A 19155-nucleotide genomic window follows, 5' to 3' on the forward strand; every position below is an offset into this window, starting at 1 on the left:
CAACCCTCAGAATGGGAGAAAATATTCCCAAATGAATCAACGGACAAAGGATTAATCTCCAAAATATATAAACAGCTCATTCAGCTCAATATTAAAGAAACAAACAACCCAATCCGAAAATGGGCAGAAGACGTTCTCCAAAGAAGACATACAAATGGCCAAGAAGCACATCAAAAGCTGCTCAACATCACTAATTATTAGAGAAGTGCAAATCAAAAGTACAATGAGGTATCACCTCACACCAGTTAGAATGGCCATCATCAAAAAATCTAGAAACAATAAAATCTGGAGAGGGTGTGGAGAAAAGGGAGCCCTTTTGCACTGTTGGTGGGAATGTAAATTGATACAGCCACTATGGAGAACAGTATGGAGGTTCCTTAAAAAACTAAAAATAGAATTACCATATGATCCAGCAATCCCACTACTGGGCATATACCCAGAGAAAACCATAATTCAAAAAGGCACATTCACCCCAATGTTCATTGTAGTACTATTTACAATAGCCAGGTCATGGAAACTACCTAAATGCCCATCAACAGATGAATGGATAAAGAAGATGTGGTACATATTTACAATGGAATATTACTCAGCCATAAAAAGGAATGAAATTGAGTCATTTGTTGAAATGTGGATGGATCTAGAGACTGTCATACAGAGTAAAGTAAGTCAGAAAGAGAAAAACAAATATTGTATATTAATGCATGTATGTGGAACCTAGAAAAATGGTACAGATGAACTGGTCTGCAGGGCAGAAGTTGAGACACAGATGTAGAGAACAAACGTATGGACACCGAGGGGGGAGAACCACGGTGGAGTGGGGATGGTGGTGTGCTGAATTGGGCGATTGGGATTGACATGTATACATTGAGGTGTATAAAATTGATGACTAATAAGAACCTGCAGTATAAAAAACAAAAAAAACAACTAATACTAAACTTTCTTTGGGTTATTTGTATGGAAATATGTTAATATAAATGTTTTAGACATTACATGAAATTTCTAAAAATCTTATATGTTCTGGTATAATGTTATAAGTCATAAGTCTAGTTATTACTTTAAAATGTATATCTCAGAAATAACTAAATTGCATCATTAGGAAATTTCATCAAATCTTTAACCATGGTCATTTTTAAGTCTTTTGTCATTTACAGACAATTCTGAATGTACTCTGATGCTTTTGCAAAAATGTTCCTATAAAAGGGTTTCATCTTCAAGGAAGTCATGGAAAAGACTCTGACAAGTACAGGTTTCTGGTAACTGACTATACTGATGAACTGAACGAATAAGCATTTTCAGAACTCTAATGGAAAACTGATGAATTTATAAAAGTGTTAACAAAAGATCAAGATAAAAAAATTAATTACATGGGACTGAGTGAACTGATGAGGATGATTATAATTTTTGTGACTTTATGTTTGAATAAAAAAAAAATCCCACAAGGACTCAGAGGCAAAAAATACACAAATCAATTTTCACTGCAAAGTAAAGGAGCTGTTACACTGGAGGATTACTGACTGAATGTCAATATTATGACATAGTATGAGTGTGTTTCGTGTTTGGTAATTGCAATCATTGTTGCTTTTGTTGTGGTCATCCATTTACAATGCTTGGTGTCAGTTGATTTATTTCTTGTAAAAATAAAATACAGTGTGTGTGTGTGTGTGTGTGTGTGTGTGTGTGTGTGTGTGAATAAATAAATAAATAAATAAAACTGTTGATTAAAAACATGAATTAACAACAAAGAAAAACATTATTTTGTTGATAGAGTGCTCATTCTTGACAATAAGTAAAACCCAGTCAAAGATTTATACTTACTTATCTCATTATATACATGCTGGAACTTTTCTTTCCATTCCCACAGTAATGTATAACAGCACTGAATTTCTATAGCTAAATCAAATAATTTTTACCTTTAAAACTAGCAGAATTATTGATCTAAAATATTTTGTCAAAGTGAGTATGGATACATTTTACACTTATTCATGTTCATCCCCTTAAATGTATTATATCATCTTAAAACAAATAAGCAATCAGACAAAATTAAAACATACTACCATTTAGATAAAAGTATTATTTCTCTACATTTCAAAAACAAAGGCAAAATAACTTTTGCTTCCAGCCTAGCAGAATAACAAAGTTGGATTTACCTCTTATCTGTAAACAAGAGTTTTCAAGATATTGAACATAACAATAATGGACAGTTATCCCAGAGAGATGGAAAATGAATGAGATAAACCCTAAAATTTGTCCCTTCTTAATGCCTTGAGAGATTTTCTAGACTGTGGTGTGTGGAGGGAAACCCATGCAGACCCTGGTGGCCTCCCTGAGTTATGCTGATGGAGCTGGGTGTCTAAGAAGGCCACAGCAGCTAGAGTTTATAGGGCAGAGTATCAAAAATGAAAGAGCTACACAAAGAGATGACTCCAGACAACTGCAGTGTCCCTCACAGTATTTGGCAAAGTAATTATTGATTGGTGTATCTGTGTGAAGAAAGTGTTTGGGGCTAGGACAAGAACTATCAAAAAAGGATTAGAGGAAATAGTACATGATGCTTACACAGGCAGGGAATAATGCCTGTTCTAACTAACCTGACTGAAAAAAACTCATAATTGGTACCCTGGGCACTCAGAGGATTTTATCTGAGTAATGAGAATTAAGTAATTCTAAGAATAAAAGCTGCTCTGGTCCCACCTAAGAAATTTAAAAGAAGCTCTGAAAGTATTAAACTCTAAATTACTTAACCAGAACAAAGCTTAAGAATACTTAGAGGAATAGGAGAACATTCAGTACCAGAAAGGTAAAACTTATAATGTCTGGAATCCAATCAAAAAATACTCTGCATTCAAAGAAGCAGGAAAATGCTATCTATAATGAGATCAATCAATCTAACAAAACTGACCTAGAAATAATACAGCTGAGAGAAAGAAAAGACAAGTGCATTGAAAATATAAAATCACTCAAAATACATGCAAAACCTAAAAATATGAAATTTTTAGAAGTAGTTCTTTGTGATCTTGGATTAGGCAAAAACATCTTACATATAATACCAAAGCATGATTCAAAAAAGTAAAAAATAATAATACTAAAATTAAAAAGTTGGATTTCATGAAGGAGTACAACCACTTTGAAAAATCGTTTGGCAATGCCTTTAAAAATTAAACATGTATCTTCTATATGACCCAGCCATTCTGCTCCTAGGCATTTACACAAGAGAAATAAGAGCATAGATACATGCAAAGACTTACACCCAAATGTTCATAGCAGCTTTACTGCAATGGCCCCAAACTGCAAACAACCCAAATGTCTATCCCCAGATAAATGGATAAACAAATTATAGTACAGATACATACAATAGAATATGAATCAGCAATAGACAGCAACAACCTTTATATATGCAACATGGATGAATCTCAGAATATTCATCCTGAGGGAAATAAATCAAAGAGTATGTACTATATGATTTGATTTATATAAAATTCTAGAAAATGTAATCTATAATGACATACAGTAGAATAGTGGTTTCCTGGAAGTGAGATGGGGGGGGTGGGCAAAGAAGGCCAGGAGGAAGGAATTATGAAGGTGTATGAACAAACTTTTGTAGATGATGAATATGTTCATTATCTTGATCATAGTGTTGGTCTCATCACCATATACACTTGTGAAATAATACCAAACTGCACACATAAAATATGTGTAGATTGTTTTTAGTCCATTATATCTCAATAAAGTTGCTTTTAAAAAATAAAACATTTTTTAAAAGTTTCTCAAAGAGTTTTGGTGATCATTTGCTTTCATCAGCCATTCACACTCAGATGAAATAACTGTTTTATCTCTTTCCAGAAAGATGTTCTATGTATCTCATTGTATCTTGAGAGAGTCTTGAGGTAATACAGTCAACAGCATTTGGAAAACCCCAAGTGGTATGTACACACACACACACACACACACACACACACACACACACACCCCTCACTTACAGGTATTACTAATGCTATTTCTTTTTCTCATTTAATACGGGGTCCAACATGATTCATATTTAAATGGCAAGGACACTCTCAAAGCGGTAAGTTTAAACAAAAGAACTCAAAAAAATCATTGATATATGGTATACTCTGTAAGTTTAAACACTAACACTTTTAATTAATCCTTATCACACATGATACAGGAGCTTTAAGCTCAGGACACACAAATATCTCCTTTTTATTTTCTTTTGTGTTTAGCTCAAGAGAATTCACAATCTCTGTATTACATGTTAGTATTTCACTTATTTAAATTAAGGCTTTGTGCAACTGACATTAAATGAAGTATTAGGCCAAAACTAGTTTTACAACACCAGGGAGAGTATTTAAATTAAATATATAATTACTGTTTCTCAAAGTAGATTCCACAAAGTTCAATGCAAGAAACACAAAACAAATTTTAAAAATCATATGGCCAAAGAATACTGCTAAAATGTTGTCTAACAGAAATTTGCATTAATTCTCAGAAATGTTAAAGCACTAAAGTGCATTTTGATTTAGTTTTAGAGAATCTCCCTCTAAGAATAGATTCATAAAGGACATAGAATATCGAGTCATTTTCTAAACTTATTAGATTAGGACCTCCTTTCTTTCTTTCTTTGAATATCTATTAATACTTGGCTTACTGGTCTCTAATTCTATGCATTCTCAAACTATAGTGAGCCTAAGCGTCAACAGAGGTACTTAATAAATATTAGGACTTCTAGGCTTGACAGCCAAAAATTCTGATTTTAAAGGTCTACATTGAGACCAGGAATCTTCATTTTTCTAACTAGTACCTCAGGTGATTCTAATCCGAACAGTCTAAAGGCTACATTTTAAGAAACACAACATTCAGAAATTCACTCTCAAGTTTCCAAACGCTGAAAAATTATCTACTAAGTAGCTTATAGTACAATTATACTATATTTAGCCAACTTGAAAATGAGCTGCTGCATTATTTTTGATTAACACTAAAGTGTATGTGAAGAGTCCTGTTCACACAGGGCAACACAGCTAAAGTCAGTTTAAGCCTGATGGTCCAACATTTGAAACAAACAATGTACGCGAAGTAAATAACACTTGTAGAATACAGGCAATACTATTAGGCACTGACAAAGCTTCAGTGACTCCCCACAAAGTCAGGCTTTGATGAATATGCAGGTTACTACATAGCATGATTCTTAGGGTCAGAAGGAAGTACTGAGAGGGTTTCTGTTGGGAGTGTGCTGCACAAATAAAGGGTAATAACTATTTATAAAGGCTAAAACTAAAAATGTCCTTCATAAGAGATGATAGACCTTTGTGTTGTCAGAATCCCTTTCTTAATCATAAGTCACCTAACTCCAAAAGCCTGCTAAGTTTAACTTTTAGATTCTACCAATATATAGTTACTTCAACCTCAAAGAATAAACATATTATCATTTATTTCTGAACTAATTTCTCCTAATGCCTTTCTTATTTCCACATGTTCACTAACCAAGTTGTGTTGGCACCCAAATTGTATTGTCTTTGACCCTTGTTTTTGCTTCATCTCCCAGACTCATTCACCAAGTTCACCTGGAATTTGTCTTCTCTTTTAAATCCATCCATTTAAAAAAATGCCATTTCATCCATTAGTTCAGGGCCTTACTAATTCATGTTTGAAATGTCCCTTAAATATTCTTCCAGCCTTCAGCTTTCTTCCCCAGTTCAAGTGCTGGGTCTTAGAATTGGAATATTCAAGCTCATTCTTTGTCAGATGTGTGACTATGAGAAATCATTCTGCCTTTCTGGATCTCAGTTTCCTGCTACTGGTGCATAATAAATGATTAAAAGCTTAGTGTCCTAAAGCAATATGCATTTATTATCTCACAATTTCTATGGATTAAGAGTCCAGATAGGGCTTATCCTGGTCCTCTTCTCAGTGTCACCAGGCTGAAATCATGGTGTTGGCTGAGGCTGTGATTCCCATGTAGGTTTTAGAGTCCTCTACAAACTCACTGATTGTTGGCAAATTTACTTCCTTGATGCTGTATGTCCGAGGTCCCCATTTTCTCACTAGCTGCCACTCAGGAACAGCTTTCAGCTCCTAGAGGTCACCCAGAGTTCTTTGTCACATGGCCCCTATAGACAGTACACACATGGCTATTTGCTTTCTTCCAGGCCAGGAGGAGGATGTCTGACTCTTTAATCTTTTATAAAAACTTCACCTCATTATGTCAGGTTTCCCTTAGTAATCTCCCTTTGATGAACTCAAAAGGGATCCATAATTATATCTGTAAAATCCCTTTTGCCATGTAAGGTAACATGATCAACATGATCAAGGCAGTGATATCACATATATTCTCAAATCCTGCCTACACTCCAGGGGAAAAGATTATACAAAAATGTGGGTCATTGAGGGTTCTCATAGAATTCTGCCTAACACATTCATGTAAAAGCTAGTTGGCTGGGAAAGAAAAGCTTAAGATTTTATGATGATAACTACTCAAACTACAAGTTACTAAACTTACATATGGAATGGAAAGTTTATACAAGTTCTCAGGACACTGATAGATTTAGGAAGGCAATACACATTTTTTTCCTACACTAAATGGCAATATTTCCAACCTCCTAGCTACACAGAAGATTAAAAGCTACAGTGAAACCCCCTGCAGTTTTGAATACAGAGCTGCCCAGAGGCACCAAAGGGATTTCTGAGTCAGACTCATCAGGAGGAAAAAGGAGAGTCAGATGAAAATTATGATCATTCATTCCACTGTTTAAAGCATACAGAAGAAAGTGTTTCACCACTGCCTACAGAATAAATTCCAAACTCCTTAATCTGGAGTAAAAGATCTTCCATGACTTAACTGGCCCCTACCTTCCCATTTATCTCTCGTGTCTGTACCAAACAGAAAGTTTCAGTTCCTTCAAACAATCACATGCTTTTACCCTGCATAAACACATGGTTTCTTTCTTTACAATGCTCTACCACCTACTTTTACCCACAACCCATACAGTGAATTCCATTCATCATTTAAGATCCACTTATTCATTTAACATATACTTACTGAGTACTCTCATTTACCTCTGCCACAAAGTAGGGCACATCTCTGCTTCTTGTTTTGTACAAAAACTGTAGCCAGTTCATATGTCTGTTACTATACTTGTTAGATCTTATGTTTATATGTCCATCCCCCAAAAGTGAATACCTTAAAGAAATAATTCTGTTTTGGTTATATTTCTAGGACTAATTCAGGGATTGTTACAACTCACCAGTCATGGTTTGCTCAAGATAGTAATAATAATGATAATGATAATAATAATATCTAAAATATATTCAGTGATTCCTTATACTGTGAAAACACTTTATACATATTGGCTCGTATGAAATCCTTGCAATAGCACTTTGAGGCAAGCTTTATGATCCTCATTTATTAGATGAGGAAACTAAAGTTCAGAGACAGAGGCAAGACTTCAATATGTTACTGATACTTCTCAACATTCTGTTCTCTATACACCAGTGTGGTCTCCAAACAGGAGCATCATTATCACTCACAAATTCAACACACTGCTAAATATATATGTTCTCGGTTTCCAACCCAGATGTACTCAATCAGAAAATCTGGGGTCAGGCCCCTATAATCTGAGTTTTAACAGGCCCTGGAGGTGATGATGGTGCCTGCTAAAGTTTGAGAACCATGCTGTATAATCTAACATGGAAATATCCTGGCCAAGAAAATGTGATCAGCTAGGACTATGAAACAACTTTCTCCCAGAAACTTGGTGATTAAATTCATATGTTAGATAATAATGGAGACAAAATGTACAGAACAATGACTGCTCCTGAAATCAGAAGTCACTTTGAAAGCCCCTACCTCTATCATACAGAGTCTGAAACTTAACACAGTGTCAATATGCTGAACTGGCCAGTGCTTAGTTAAAACGTATGGAAAATAATACTTTCCCTTGACTGGAATAACTACTTTGGGATTTACATAATGTTATATATTCCTCTTTATAGTAAAGTATTCTTCATAGCTGGTTTTATCACCCCAAAGGCATTTTAAACATCTCCAGGTCAAGGTTCTTGTTTTCTTCATTTGGATATTCACTCATGCACCATAGAATGCTGCATAATTGGGACACATTTTAACAATTTCTTATCGAATTGAATTTAACTGGATTTGATTAGCCTACCTTTTCCAATTCTTTATACTAGGGAGTGTCTTTTTAAAAAATCTCAAGTGATAATATAGTAAAAATTGTTACATGATAATAGGAAGTCAAATTTTGATTTCTGAAAAGACAAGAGTGCAAGATAAGGATAGAACACTCCTTTACAGTGAGGTGTATCTGCTGAGGGATTTTAGAGCGAACTTTCACTTCACATGTATAGAGCACAGCAATAATAATGAACGTGCATTCTGTATAGAATACTAAATACAGCATATTTGCCTATACACCTATAAAAACATTTCAGAGAACTCAGGAAGTTCACCATATCATTGTAAAGACAAACTATGTAAACATGCAAAATAAGAGTTATGAACGAATAAAGAGCTATATAGATGAATTCAAGTGTAGGAATAATAAATGCTCTATTAATGGCCATGCATTGAAGAACACAGAAAAAACAAAGCTTCACTACTTCTGAGTAGAACACAGAACCAAATGCTGATTCTGTATATGGTTTTCTCTTGATTTTCATTCTAGATTCAGATGATTTTAAAGTATAGTGTTTATAAGATCAAAATTTCATCTTTTTACATATAAACAAAAGTCCCCTCTCTACCTAGTTTATGAATAAATCTGGCATTCAGAGCAGAAGCCAAATTTGTCAAAAATTAAGATATTTTATAAAAATGTTTTTAATGAAAACATTATGCGTTTTTCATAAGGCTACAACATTAAAAACAATCAACCAATATTAATGACTAGTATGTTAGTCTCTGACCTCCCTGAGGATATATTTATCCGAAACACAAATAAAATGGTAAGAAATTAAGAGAAACTAACTCACTAACTAATTATGTCAAAATTCAGAAAGAGATGCATGTAGGTAATAAAACAATTTAACCGAAGGAGAGTATTTAAGAAGAACATTCTAACATAAACCAAGCCTTTCACATAGAAAACCATCTGATTTGTAAGAATTCACTGCCAGGAGCTTTCTTATAGGCCAAGGAAATCGGATTTTAAACTAATCCTCCAGGTTAGGACTTTCAATCAGAAATGCTTACGCAGAAAAAGTGGCTGGATTAGAACCTTGTCATAGTAAGATAACTCTGGATACAGTGTAGAGGGTCCATTTAGAAAAGCTCCAACCAAGACTAGACATTTAACACACTAACCTAAACAAATATATCCTAAAGGCAGAATTAGAATGGATGGTACTGAGCCCTGGCAGAATATAAGAGCAAGTTTAACTTAGCAAAGTGATGTATCTAACTTGTGAAATGGGTGCTTGTACTTCTCCAAAGTTAGTCCAATAAAATGTATTTATTAGAAGTTCTAAAGTAAAGGTAGTAATTATGGATAAATTACAGATAGTTCCTTGTTTGGGGAAAAAAATATAAAGAGAGAAAGTAATTAAAATAGAAAAGAGGTAGAATAATTGTATGGACTGTAAACCCATAATTTCTTAGTAATATAGGCAATTCTACCTGTTGAGCCTCCAATCCTAAGTAAGATACTTGAATTACAAGTTAAAATAATCAGAATGGTTTGCATCAATCTATCTCCTAGAAGGTTACCTTGAGAATAATACATATTACTGTATAAATAGGAAAAATTTTTAACAAGCATAATAGATGATTCTTATATTTGGGTTTTAATGTACATGTGATGTCAGGTCCAAGATTTCTGTATGTGGGGTACAAAAACCACTACCAGACTTACTAGCCATCTCCTCTATAAACTTCTTAATCCACCCTAAAAGACTGTGTGTGCACGTGTGTGTTTAAGTGTATGAAGAGCAGAATTACGCTGAATATTTACATTTCTGTGCATTTTTACTGAGACAAGCACATTATTTTACCCTGTGTGAGAGCTACTGAAAAACAGATTTATTGATGTTTAGCTAGTTTTATTCCCAAAACTTTGTATTTTCAGAACCAACAAGTTGAAGAAATAATTCATGGAGTTTCTCTGTCTATAATCTAAATACTACAGATGAGCTCTGAAATAATCACATCTAACATGAACACTTAGCACTTGCTATTGTCAAGTACGAATCTACGTGTTTTTTATATATTAACTTATTTATTTCTCCAAGTTTCCCACTAGATATATATCTTTTTTTTTTTAAGATTTGTTATTTATTTATTTATTTAATCTATTTTTGGCGGCGTAGGGTCTTAGTTGCCGCGCGCAGGCTCCTCCTTGAGGCATGCTAAACATTCGTTGCAATGCTCGGGCTCTTTGTTGCGGTGCGTGGCCTTCTCTCTAGTTGTGGTGTGCGGGTTTTCTCTTCTCTAGTTGTGGTGCACAGGCTCCAGGGCGTGTGGGCTCTGTAGTTTGGGGCCCTCAGGCTCTCTAGTTAAGGCGCTTGAGCTCAGTAGGTGTGGTGCACGGGCTTAGTTGCCCCGCGGAATGTGGGATCTTAGTTCCCTGACCAGGGATCAAACTCACGTCCCCTGCGTTATAAGGTGGCTCCTTTACCACTAGATCACCAGGAAAGTCTCTAGATATATATCATTTTAAAACTATTTTACGTAAGAGAAAAATGGGGCACAGTTGATATTAATATACCTTGTAAAATTACCTAATTTAAGGTAAATCTGGTTCAAATTACACTTAATCAGAAAGTGACTGTGGTTTGAAAAGGAAAATGTAGGGCTTCCCTTGTGGCGCAGTGGTTGAGAGTCTGCCTGCCGATGCAGGGGACATGGGCCCCGGTCCAGGAAGATCCCACATGCCGCGGAGTGGCTGGGCCCATGAGCCAAGGCCGCTGAGCCCGCGCGCCCGGAGCCTGTGCTCCGCAACGGGAGAGGCCACAACAGTCACAGGCCCGCGTACCGCAAAAAAAAAAAAAAAGAAAAGGAAAATGTAAAATGCCCTGGATCTAACACTTCACACTAGTTTCAGCACATTAATTTTGATTTGGAGACCTTTCCCCATTCCTTACCTTTAATCTCTTTGTCATTTTTGAACCATCTTATATCAGCTGCAGGTTTACTACCAGATGTTTTACAAGTCAGCTGCATCAAGTCTCCCTCCATAACTGGGGATGAAAATCCGCTAATTTGAGGCTTCTCAGGAACACCTGAAATTTAAGCAAATGAATGAAATAAACATTAATCTCCAGGGTTGATTTGTTCTTACGACTACTACTTTCAGAAGCAAAGCTAAACTGGGTGTATAACTGACAATAACTTCAATCAAGAATAATAAACCAGGGCTTCCCTGGTGGTGCAGTGGTTGAGAGTCTGCCTGCCGATGCAGGGGACACGGGTTCGTGCTCCGGTCTGGGAAGATCCCACATGCCGCGGAGTGGCTAGGCCCGTGAGCCATGGCCACTGAGCCTGTGCATCCGGAGCCTGTGCTCCGCAATGGGAGAGGCCACAACAGTGAGAGGCCCGTGTACCGCAAAAAATAAAAATAATAATAATAATAATAAACCAAAACATAATAATAATAAACTGCTATATAATAAAATAAATGACAAAATATATAAAAAATATATAGTGAGATATATATACACATACATACAAACACATATGTGTCTGTGTAAATATGCATATGTGTGTGTATACTATCCAGAAAGCATTTAAAGTGCGTTTAAAGTAGTTTTTTTAAATTAAATTTTACCTGCAGAAATACTCTTTATAATCTTAAAAACAACCATATCTTAAGATTTACCAGTGTGGGGCTTTAAAACGGTAGATTGCACTGGGCAAAAAAAATCCACAAAGCGTATTTCTTCATTCTTTAGCAAACTGTGATTTAACCAAAATAGCACATTTCATTCCTGATTTCAGAATTCTTAAATCTTAAAAAATATTGTTATCCTCTGTGTACTTTTTTCTAGAAAATGCATTTTGAATAAAAGATTCATTAAAAATTGCAACTATACTTATTTTTCTGATTCTTCTAAAGTAGAGAATGTCTCTTGATGTCATTTGTATTAGAAATGTAATTGCAGTTTTGTGGAGCATGATATTTATTATTATTATTATTATTTTTTTTTGCAGTACACGGGCCTCTCACTGCTGTGGCCTCTCCCGTTGAGAAACACAGGCTCTGGACGCGCAGGCTTAGCAGCCATGGCTCACAGGCCCAGCCGCTCCGCGGCATGTGGGATCTTCCCAGACCGGGGCACTAACCCATGTCCCCTGCATCGGCAGGCGGACTCTCAACCACTGCGCCACCAGGGAAGCCCATGTATTATTTTTAATGCTAGTTAATGCTAGCTACTTATTACCTTTTCTAGTCCAGATCATCCAATGAATAAGCAGATAACTAATATTCAGAGATAGACATTGATGATTTAAATAATACAACATTACATATTTTGGAGGCAATAATATTCTGCTGTCATGACAGAGGTTTATTAAAATTTCTTCTAAAAATATTCAATAATAAAGGCAGACTGAAAGTTTCTTTATTGTACTATTTGATTCAGTTTGAAAAGAATAAAATGTAAGAATGTTGGAAGGCGCCAATAAAAGAAATACAAACTAAAACAACAAGAACAACAAAGATAAATGACAGATCAACATACTCCATTAGCTGGCTAGCTTTCTTTTCTTTTCGTTCACCTTCATATAGCTTTTTTTTAAAAAAAACAAACATGTCACATCACCATTTAATAAATTGAAATTAGCCACTTTCCTATTTCTTGGGGTCTCAAGTTGGCTCTCTACAGAACAATACATTAATCTTAGGCAGCTGCTATCCTGAGATACTCCATTTAGTGGGTGTATTTTGTCCTTAATGGCAAACTTGTAAAGATTTTTATACAATAGTCCCAGTGGGACTTGCAAAGAAACATATTTCATATCCTATGCACAAAACCAATTCACTAGCAGGATTAACTTTAATATTCTCACCCAAAAGAACAGCATGCATTAGTTCGTTTAAATGCAGTGTTATGCCTTTATCTATCAAAAAAGGAAGGCAAGCTAAGGGCAAAAAAAAAAAAAAAAAAAAATCAATCTTTAAATTCCTCTAACTTGTTCAGTACACAGGTGTGTTTCAATGAATTCCAGCAATTTCAGCTGATTGGGCCACTGACGTCTGTGGAAGCACAGAGAGCTGTGAGCTGCAAGCTTATTTCCTCAGAAACTCTATGAATGTATTGCTTTTTGGTGTCACTATAACCTTTAGAAAAATGGCCCAATACTTACAGAATAAAAAAACAAAGAAGCTACAAGCTGCATGCGCAAGCGACATTATGTACTTCATTTAGTAATCTAGAAAACTACAAAGCTAAAAGGCAAGAAGACAAATAGAAATGTTAGGGTCATTTAAATACACTAAAATACACAAATGGGCATATTTGGAAGCCAATAGATATTAGGGAAGATCCCATTAGGTGACTGATGATAAGGTGGCGGAGCATCTGATAGACACATTGAAGTCATTATGTTCATTATTCTATCACTTTATAGAAGAATTACCACATATACAATATAGAGATGATTTGACACAAAGGAATTTAGTTGAAAATCAAGAAACCTGGTGTCTATTGCTGGCTAAGAAACAAAATGGCTGTTTGCTCTTGGGAAGTCATACAAATCTTTATACCTCTCTTTATCTATTTATAAAATGCGGGAAATGACTAAGTGATTTTTTAATGCTTTTTGATGATCCTCAAAGTGTAGATCTGTTATTGAATCATGTTGCTGTAGCTGTACACATCTCTCTGGCTTGTGATCACATGCACTTACCCAGAACAGTGAGATAGGCCTTGGAAGTTTTGACAGGCATTGTAAATAAAGAACAGGTGTACTGTCCTTCATCAGAGAGAGAGACATCACTGACGCTGATACTCAGTTCATGCCAGGAAGCCCGAACCAGCTCGATCCTATTGTCCCTTAAAGCTGGAAAAAGAAAATACTGAAAATATGAATAACAACATTAGGAAAAGTTGCTACTGTTAGACTACATATTTTTAGCACAACACAATAAACATTTGCTTTGGCCATATGTCTAAATCTGGTTTCCTGAAATGTTTTAAAGGAAGGTTTAAATATATTGAAATATTTTATCAGATTTAAGTAGAATTAAATGTTCCTTAATGTTCTGAGAAATAACTTTTTAATTAAATGATTGCATCTAGTAAGTACAATACCTTGGATGAGGTAGATATTGATGGTGACAAAAATGGCTTTCCTTCACAGTCTTTCATGAGTTGTCAGTACCAAGAAGAGCTGTAAACAAAAAATTTCACTTCTATGCCTAGATAAATTTGGGAAAACTATGAGTGCTCAGTTCCTTCTAGGAAACCAACAATTAACCTTAGCATATTGAAAGTTCTCTGCAGTAGAGACACCTGTTAAGCTTTTTTAAAATCAGAGCTAACTTTCAGCTGAAAAACACCTGTGCTGTACCTGACATTAAATTTGCTCTGACTGGTTGGTGCCTCTGCTGTACTGTCTGTTAAATACTTTTAATATATTCTTTGGTTCAAACCACCTTTTCTATCACAGAACACTTGTTTTCACAGATCTCTTAAGCATCTTGCTTATTTATGCTTCTTTTAAATCATTTTTGGAAAAGCATTAAAAAACTTAAATATCACTATGTGCTCCACTAAGGACAGCTATAAAACCAGAAATTAAGCAAGAGGTGACTAAAGGAGTACTCTGAAAGGTAGAAAGAGGAAAGGGGACTGGTTAGTGATACCAGAACCGAAGGAATAACACAGTGTCTCTCTAACCAATTGTAAAAGGCATTTGAGACCTGGCTTCTCCCAACCATAACCTAGCAACAGAAGGTGGCCTAGGTAGACTCATTTTTTTCACAGAGCAAATGGGATTCCCACCAAGAACTTTGGGAGAGACTGGGCCACCCCCAAGGGGAATCAATCGGGAGCATCACTGTCATGGAACGCAATCTCTTTTTCCATTAGACTGGAGACTCCCCTTCCCTACTGAGAGACAATGGTCAACTGGGCAGCACAGGCAGTGGGCCAATCTTTTTATAACAATTACCCAGCCCTTGAAGTGATCTTTGATGAGCTAAAGAACCATTTATCCCCCCTAGAGCCATCAGGAGGCCTTGCTTCCTTAGGTGGCACCAGTAGGGATCAGTACAACTCCCAGTGGAAACAGACAACTCAAAGTGACCAAATAGCACCACAAAGGCTCTGAAAATTAAATTGTTGGTGGAACCATAGCCCACAAATGTAAGCCAGGACCTGTGTGCTGAACCTAAATAGAATAGATGATGTAAATAGTATCCAGAGTCTCCTAACACAATAACCCAAATCTCCAGGATGTGATAAAAAAAGAATTACTGGTCACACCAAATACCAGGCAAAACATAACTTGAATGAGAAAAAATAATCCACAGATGCTAATACTGAGTTGAAACGGATGTTAGAATTATCTGACAGAGAATTTAAAGAAGCCATCATAAAATTACTTTAACAAGCAATTACTAATTATCTTGAAACAAATATAAAATAGAAAATCTCAGCACTCTAAAGAAGTTATTTAAAAAAAGAACCAAAGGAAAGTACAGAAGTCAAAAATACAACAACCAAAATAAAAACTCACTGGATTGGATAAATAGTACAATGAGACAACAGAGGATAGAATCAGTGAACTTAAGGACAGACCAATTTAAGTCACTGGATCTGAACAAGAGAGAGAAAACAGATTGGAAAACCAACCAAAAAAACAAAAATCAGAATCTTGGGGACCTGTGGGACAATAACAAAATATCCAACATTGGTACCATATAAGTCCCAAAAGAAGAGAAAGAGAGTGAGGCAGAAAGAATTTAAGAAATAATGGTCAAAACTTCACAAATTAGGCAAAAGAAATAAACGTACAAAATCAGGAAGAGGATCAAACTCAAATAGGATAAACCCCAAAAGGTCCAAATCAAGATACAGTGAAATTAGGGCTTCCCTGGTGGCGCAGTGGTTGAGAGTCCACCTGCTGATGCAAGGGACATGGGTTCGTGCCCCGGTCCGGGAAGATCCCACATGCGGCAGAGCGGCTGGGCCCGTGAGAGAAAGACATATTACCTATAAGAAAACACCATTTCAAATGACAATATATGACCTCATTTGAAATTATGGAGGTCAGAGGCAGTGGCACGTTTTTCAAGTTCTGAAAGAAGAGAACTGTTGATCGTGAATTCTTATCCAGTGAAACCAACGTTCAGGAATCAAGGGGAAATAAATATATTTTTAGAAGGAGGAAAACTAAACACATGTTTCTCTAGCAGATCCGTCTTAAAGAAAAGTTAAAGTTCCTCAAACAGAAAAGAAGAAATTTTGAAGCATCAAGAAGGAAGAACAAGTGAGAGAACAAAAAATATGGGTAAATACAATATAGACTACTCTGCTGCATTTTCCTGACTATATGATGGTTAAAACAAACATTATACCATCAACTGATGCAGTGTTCAACATGTTAAGAAGGAATAGTTAAAACAAATAAAAAGTGTCAGGGCAAAAGGACCTAATGGAAGTAAGGTTTCCATACTTTACCAGAAGTGGTAAAAGTAGTAGACTGGGATAAATCGTATATGTATAGCATTTCAATACCCGGAGCAACTACTAAGAAAATATACAAAGTGATACACTCAGAAACTCTATAGATAAATTAAGATGAAATTATTTTATATAGTGTCTTGAAATAACTAAAATTATAGAGATGGAGAAAAGATTAGTTCCTACCAACGGTGAAGGTTAGTAAGGGGTGGAGGGGGAGTGGGAGTGATATGAGCACGGTTATAAAACTACAGCACGAAGGATCCTTGTGGTGATAGAACCGCTTTGCATCTTGACTGTGGTGATGGATACATTAACCTACATATGTAATGAAACTGGATAAAACTAAACACATACACACACACACACACACACACACACACACACACAAACGAGTACATGTAAAACCGGTGAAACTCAAATAAGATTGGTGGACTATGTCAATGTCTATTTTCTAGCTGTGATATCTTTCCAAGATATTATTTGGGTAGAGGGTACATGGATTTCTCTGTATTATTTCTCACAGCTGGGTATGAATCTACAATAATAACTCAGCTTAAAATATTTTATGCACATTAGATGGAATGGGGAAATGGTTTTGATATCAAAGCTTGAAACTCATTATATACATTTGCCACAGAGTAAGAAGGGGATCCCAAGTGCCATATATTCTTAAATTGCCTATACCTTTCCTCTATGCTTTGTGAGAGGAGCAGGAAATTAAAAAAATGTATTTGGTAAAATTCTAAATTTTCATGATTTTAAATATACTTTAAAAATCATCCTCCCACTTACTCAATAACACATACCTGAATGATTATCGTCCACCTATTACCATTCTTTGTTACCTCTAATTTCATAAGGAGACATACACTTGCAAACATTTTCAAAACTGATTTTTATCAACTATAAAAATTAAGGAAGACTGATTACAATTGTGTTTGCGACTCCACTAGTTTACAGCGGACTTTTTATAAAAATGTCTATTTTGTATGCTATCTCTTACACTCCCTATTATATATGCCTTGTTCAGTTGTTAGAGGAAAAGAGGGGGACACAGATTTGTCATTTCCCCAATAAGACCTCATGTTATACCAACCACTTTTCAAAGGTATGATTTATTAAAAAAAATATTTATCACATATTTCTTGTTTTTTTATAAAAAGGAAGTCTCCAAAAGGGAAAAGCCTCATGTTCCTGCAATGATACTGTGTGGGTAAAACATGTTACTCACCCCCTGTGTTCAATTTCATTTCTTCTGACACAGGTCGCACTGACAGAGAGACAGAGCTTACAATTTTTAGTGAATCTTGGCAAAAGGAATTTAACTTTCTTTTGGTCAGACTATTTTATGTTTTTATGGAAACTATATTATATATATATTTATATATATATATATATATATAAACTATATAACTACATAATATCACTGAAGTCAAACTGAATTACTCAGTGCATACAAATAGAAAATGTTCATATTTAAACCATTTGTGTGGAGTAAGGCTAAAAGCACTGACTTTGGTATCAGAAGATCTGCTTTAGGCACTTATATGAGGTCAGGTTTCCTGTGGATAATAATTCCTGATTCATTTCCATCTTTGCATTATGAGAACTATGATATCATGTTATATGTAAAGTGATTTAAACAAATGTGCAATGATATATTAAAATATTTTAGGTTTGGAATCCAGATGAGAACCTAAATATTTAAAGTCTGAAATGTCTCGATTCAGCTTACCAAATCCTATAATTTTTTGAGTTGTTTTATAATTACTACCAGGTTTGACTAAAAATTAGACTCTGAAAAGTAGAATACATGTATTTTAATGTAACCTCTGTCATTGGTTAGCCATATTAATAGGTAAGTCACCTATTGTGTACCCCAGTCTGCTGAGTGTTAGGCGGAGATAATAACAATTGAGTGAAAGTATAAGGTATATGATTTAGAGAAATGAGATACATGAATAGATATTCAAAACCTGAAAACATATTCCCAAAAGGGAAGAAAGTGACACAGTTAGCAAAGGGATTATTTATTGTATAAATTTCCTTGATAATTCATTTGCCAAAAAACAAAGAGCTGCCTAAGGAAATTTTTATTGAACTGAACATTTTATTTTATTTTAGTAGCTATAAACATTTTTTATTATAGAGAAGTTAAGTGATTTCAAGATTGGAAAGTGTCCATTGTATTTGGACAGTGTCAGTGAGTTTGGCTATATCATGAGAAGGTTGCTAAGAAGGAACCAGATTGCACTCTTGGATTAGAAAAGTAGGAGACAGTCCAGGGTCAGAAGGAAGGGAAGCTATTTTTCTGGAAGGAAGAGACTGAATCATATTTATAGGCTCAAGAGAAAGGGGGTCAATAAAGGCATGAAAAATAGAAATGGCATCTCTGGTACAGATATCTTCAGGGCCTGTTCTCCTAGCAGCACCTCCCCACTTCCCCCTCACCAGAGAAATCCCTCTGGACTGAACATTTTAAACAAATCTTACATCCACAGCATTTATCTTTTCAAG

General features: G+C 35.4%; 1 protein-coding gene across 7 annotated transcripts in view; it reads right to left on the bottom strand.

Annotated features, from left to right (window-relative positions):
- CADM2 (cell adhesion molecule 2) overlaps positions 1 to 19155 on the bottom strand; it is a 1061913-nt gene that overhangs the window by 151442 nt on the left and 891316 nt on the right. For 5 of the 7 annotated variants that reach the window (XM_082654785.1, XM_082654783.1, XM_082654786.1 and 2 more), the window contains 2 exons: positions 13856 to 14008; positions 11092 to 11229 (listed from right to left, as the gene is read on the bottom strand). The exons of 1 other annotated variant lie outside the window; for it this stretch is intronic. In XM_082654785.1, the coding sequence (XP_082510911.1) occupies positions 11092 to 11229; positions 13856 to 14008 (291 nt within the window). The remainder of the gene's footprint in view (positions 1 to 11091; positions 11230 to 13855; positions 14009 to 19155) is intronic. One more of the 7 variants, XM_082654787.1, reaches the window with a different exon arrangement.

The sequence above is a fragment of the Grampus griseus genome (genome assembly GCF_964374135.1).
Source record: "Grampus griseus genome assembly, chromosome: 5".
In the NCBI taxonomy this organism is placed as follows: Eukaryota; Metazoa; Chordata; class Mammalia; order Artiodactyla; family Delphinidae; genus Grampus; species Grampus griseus.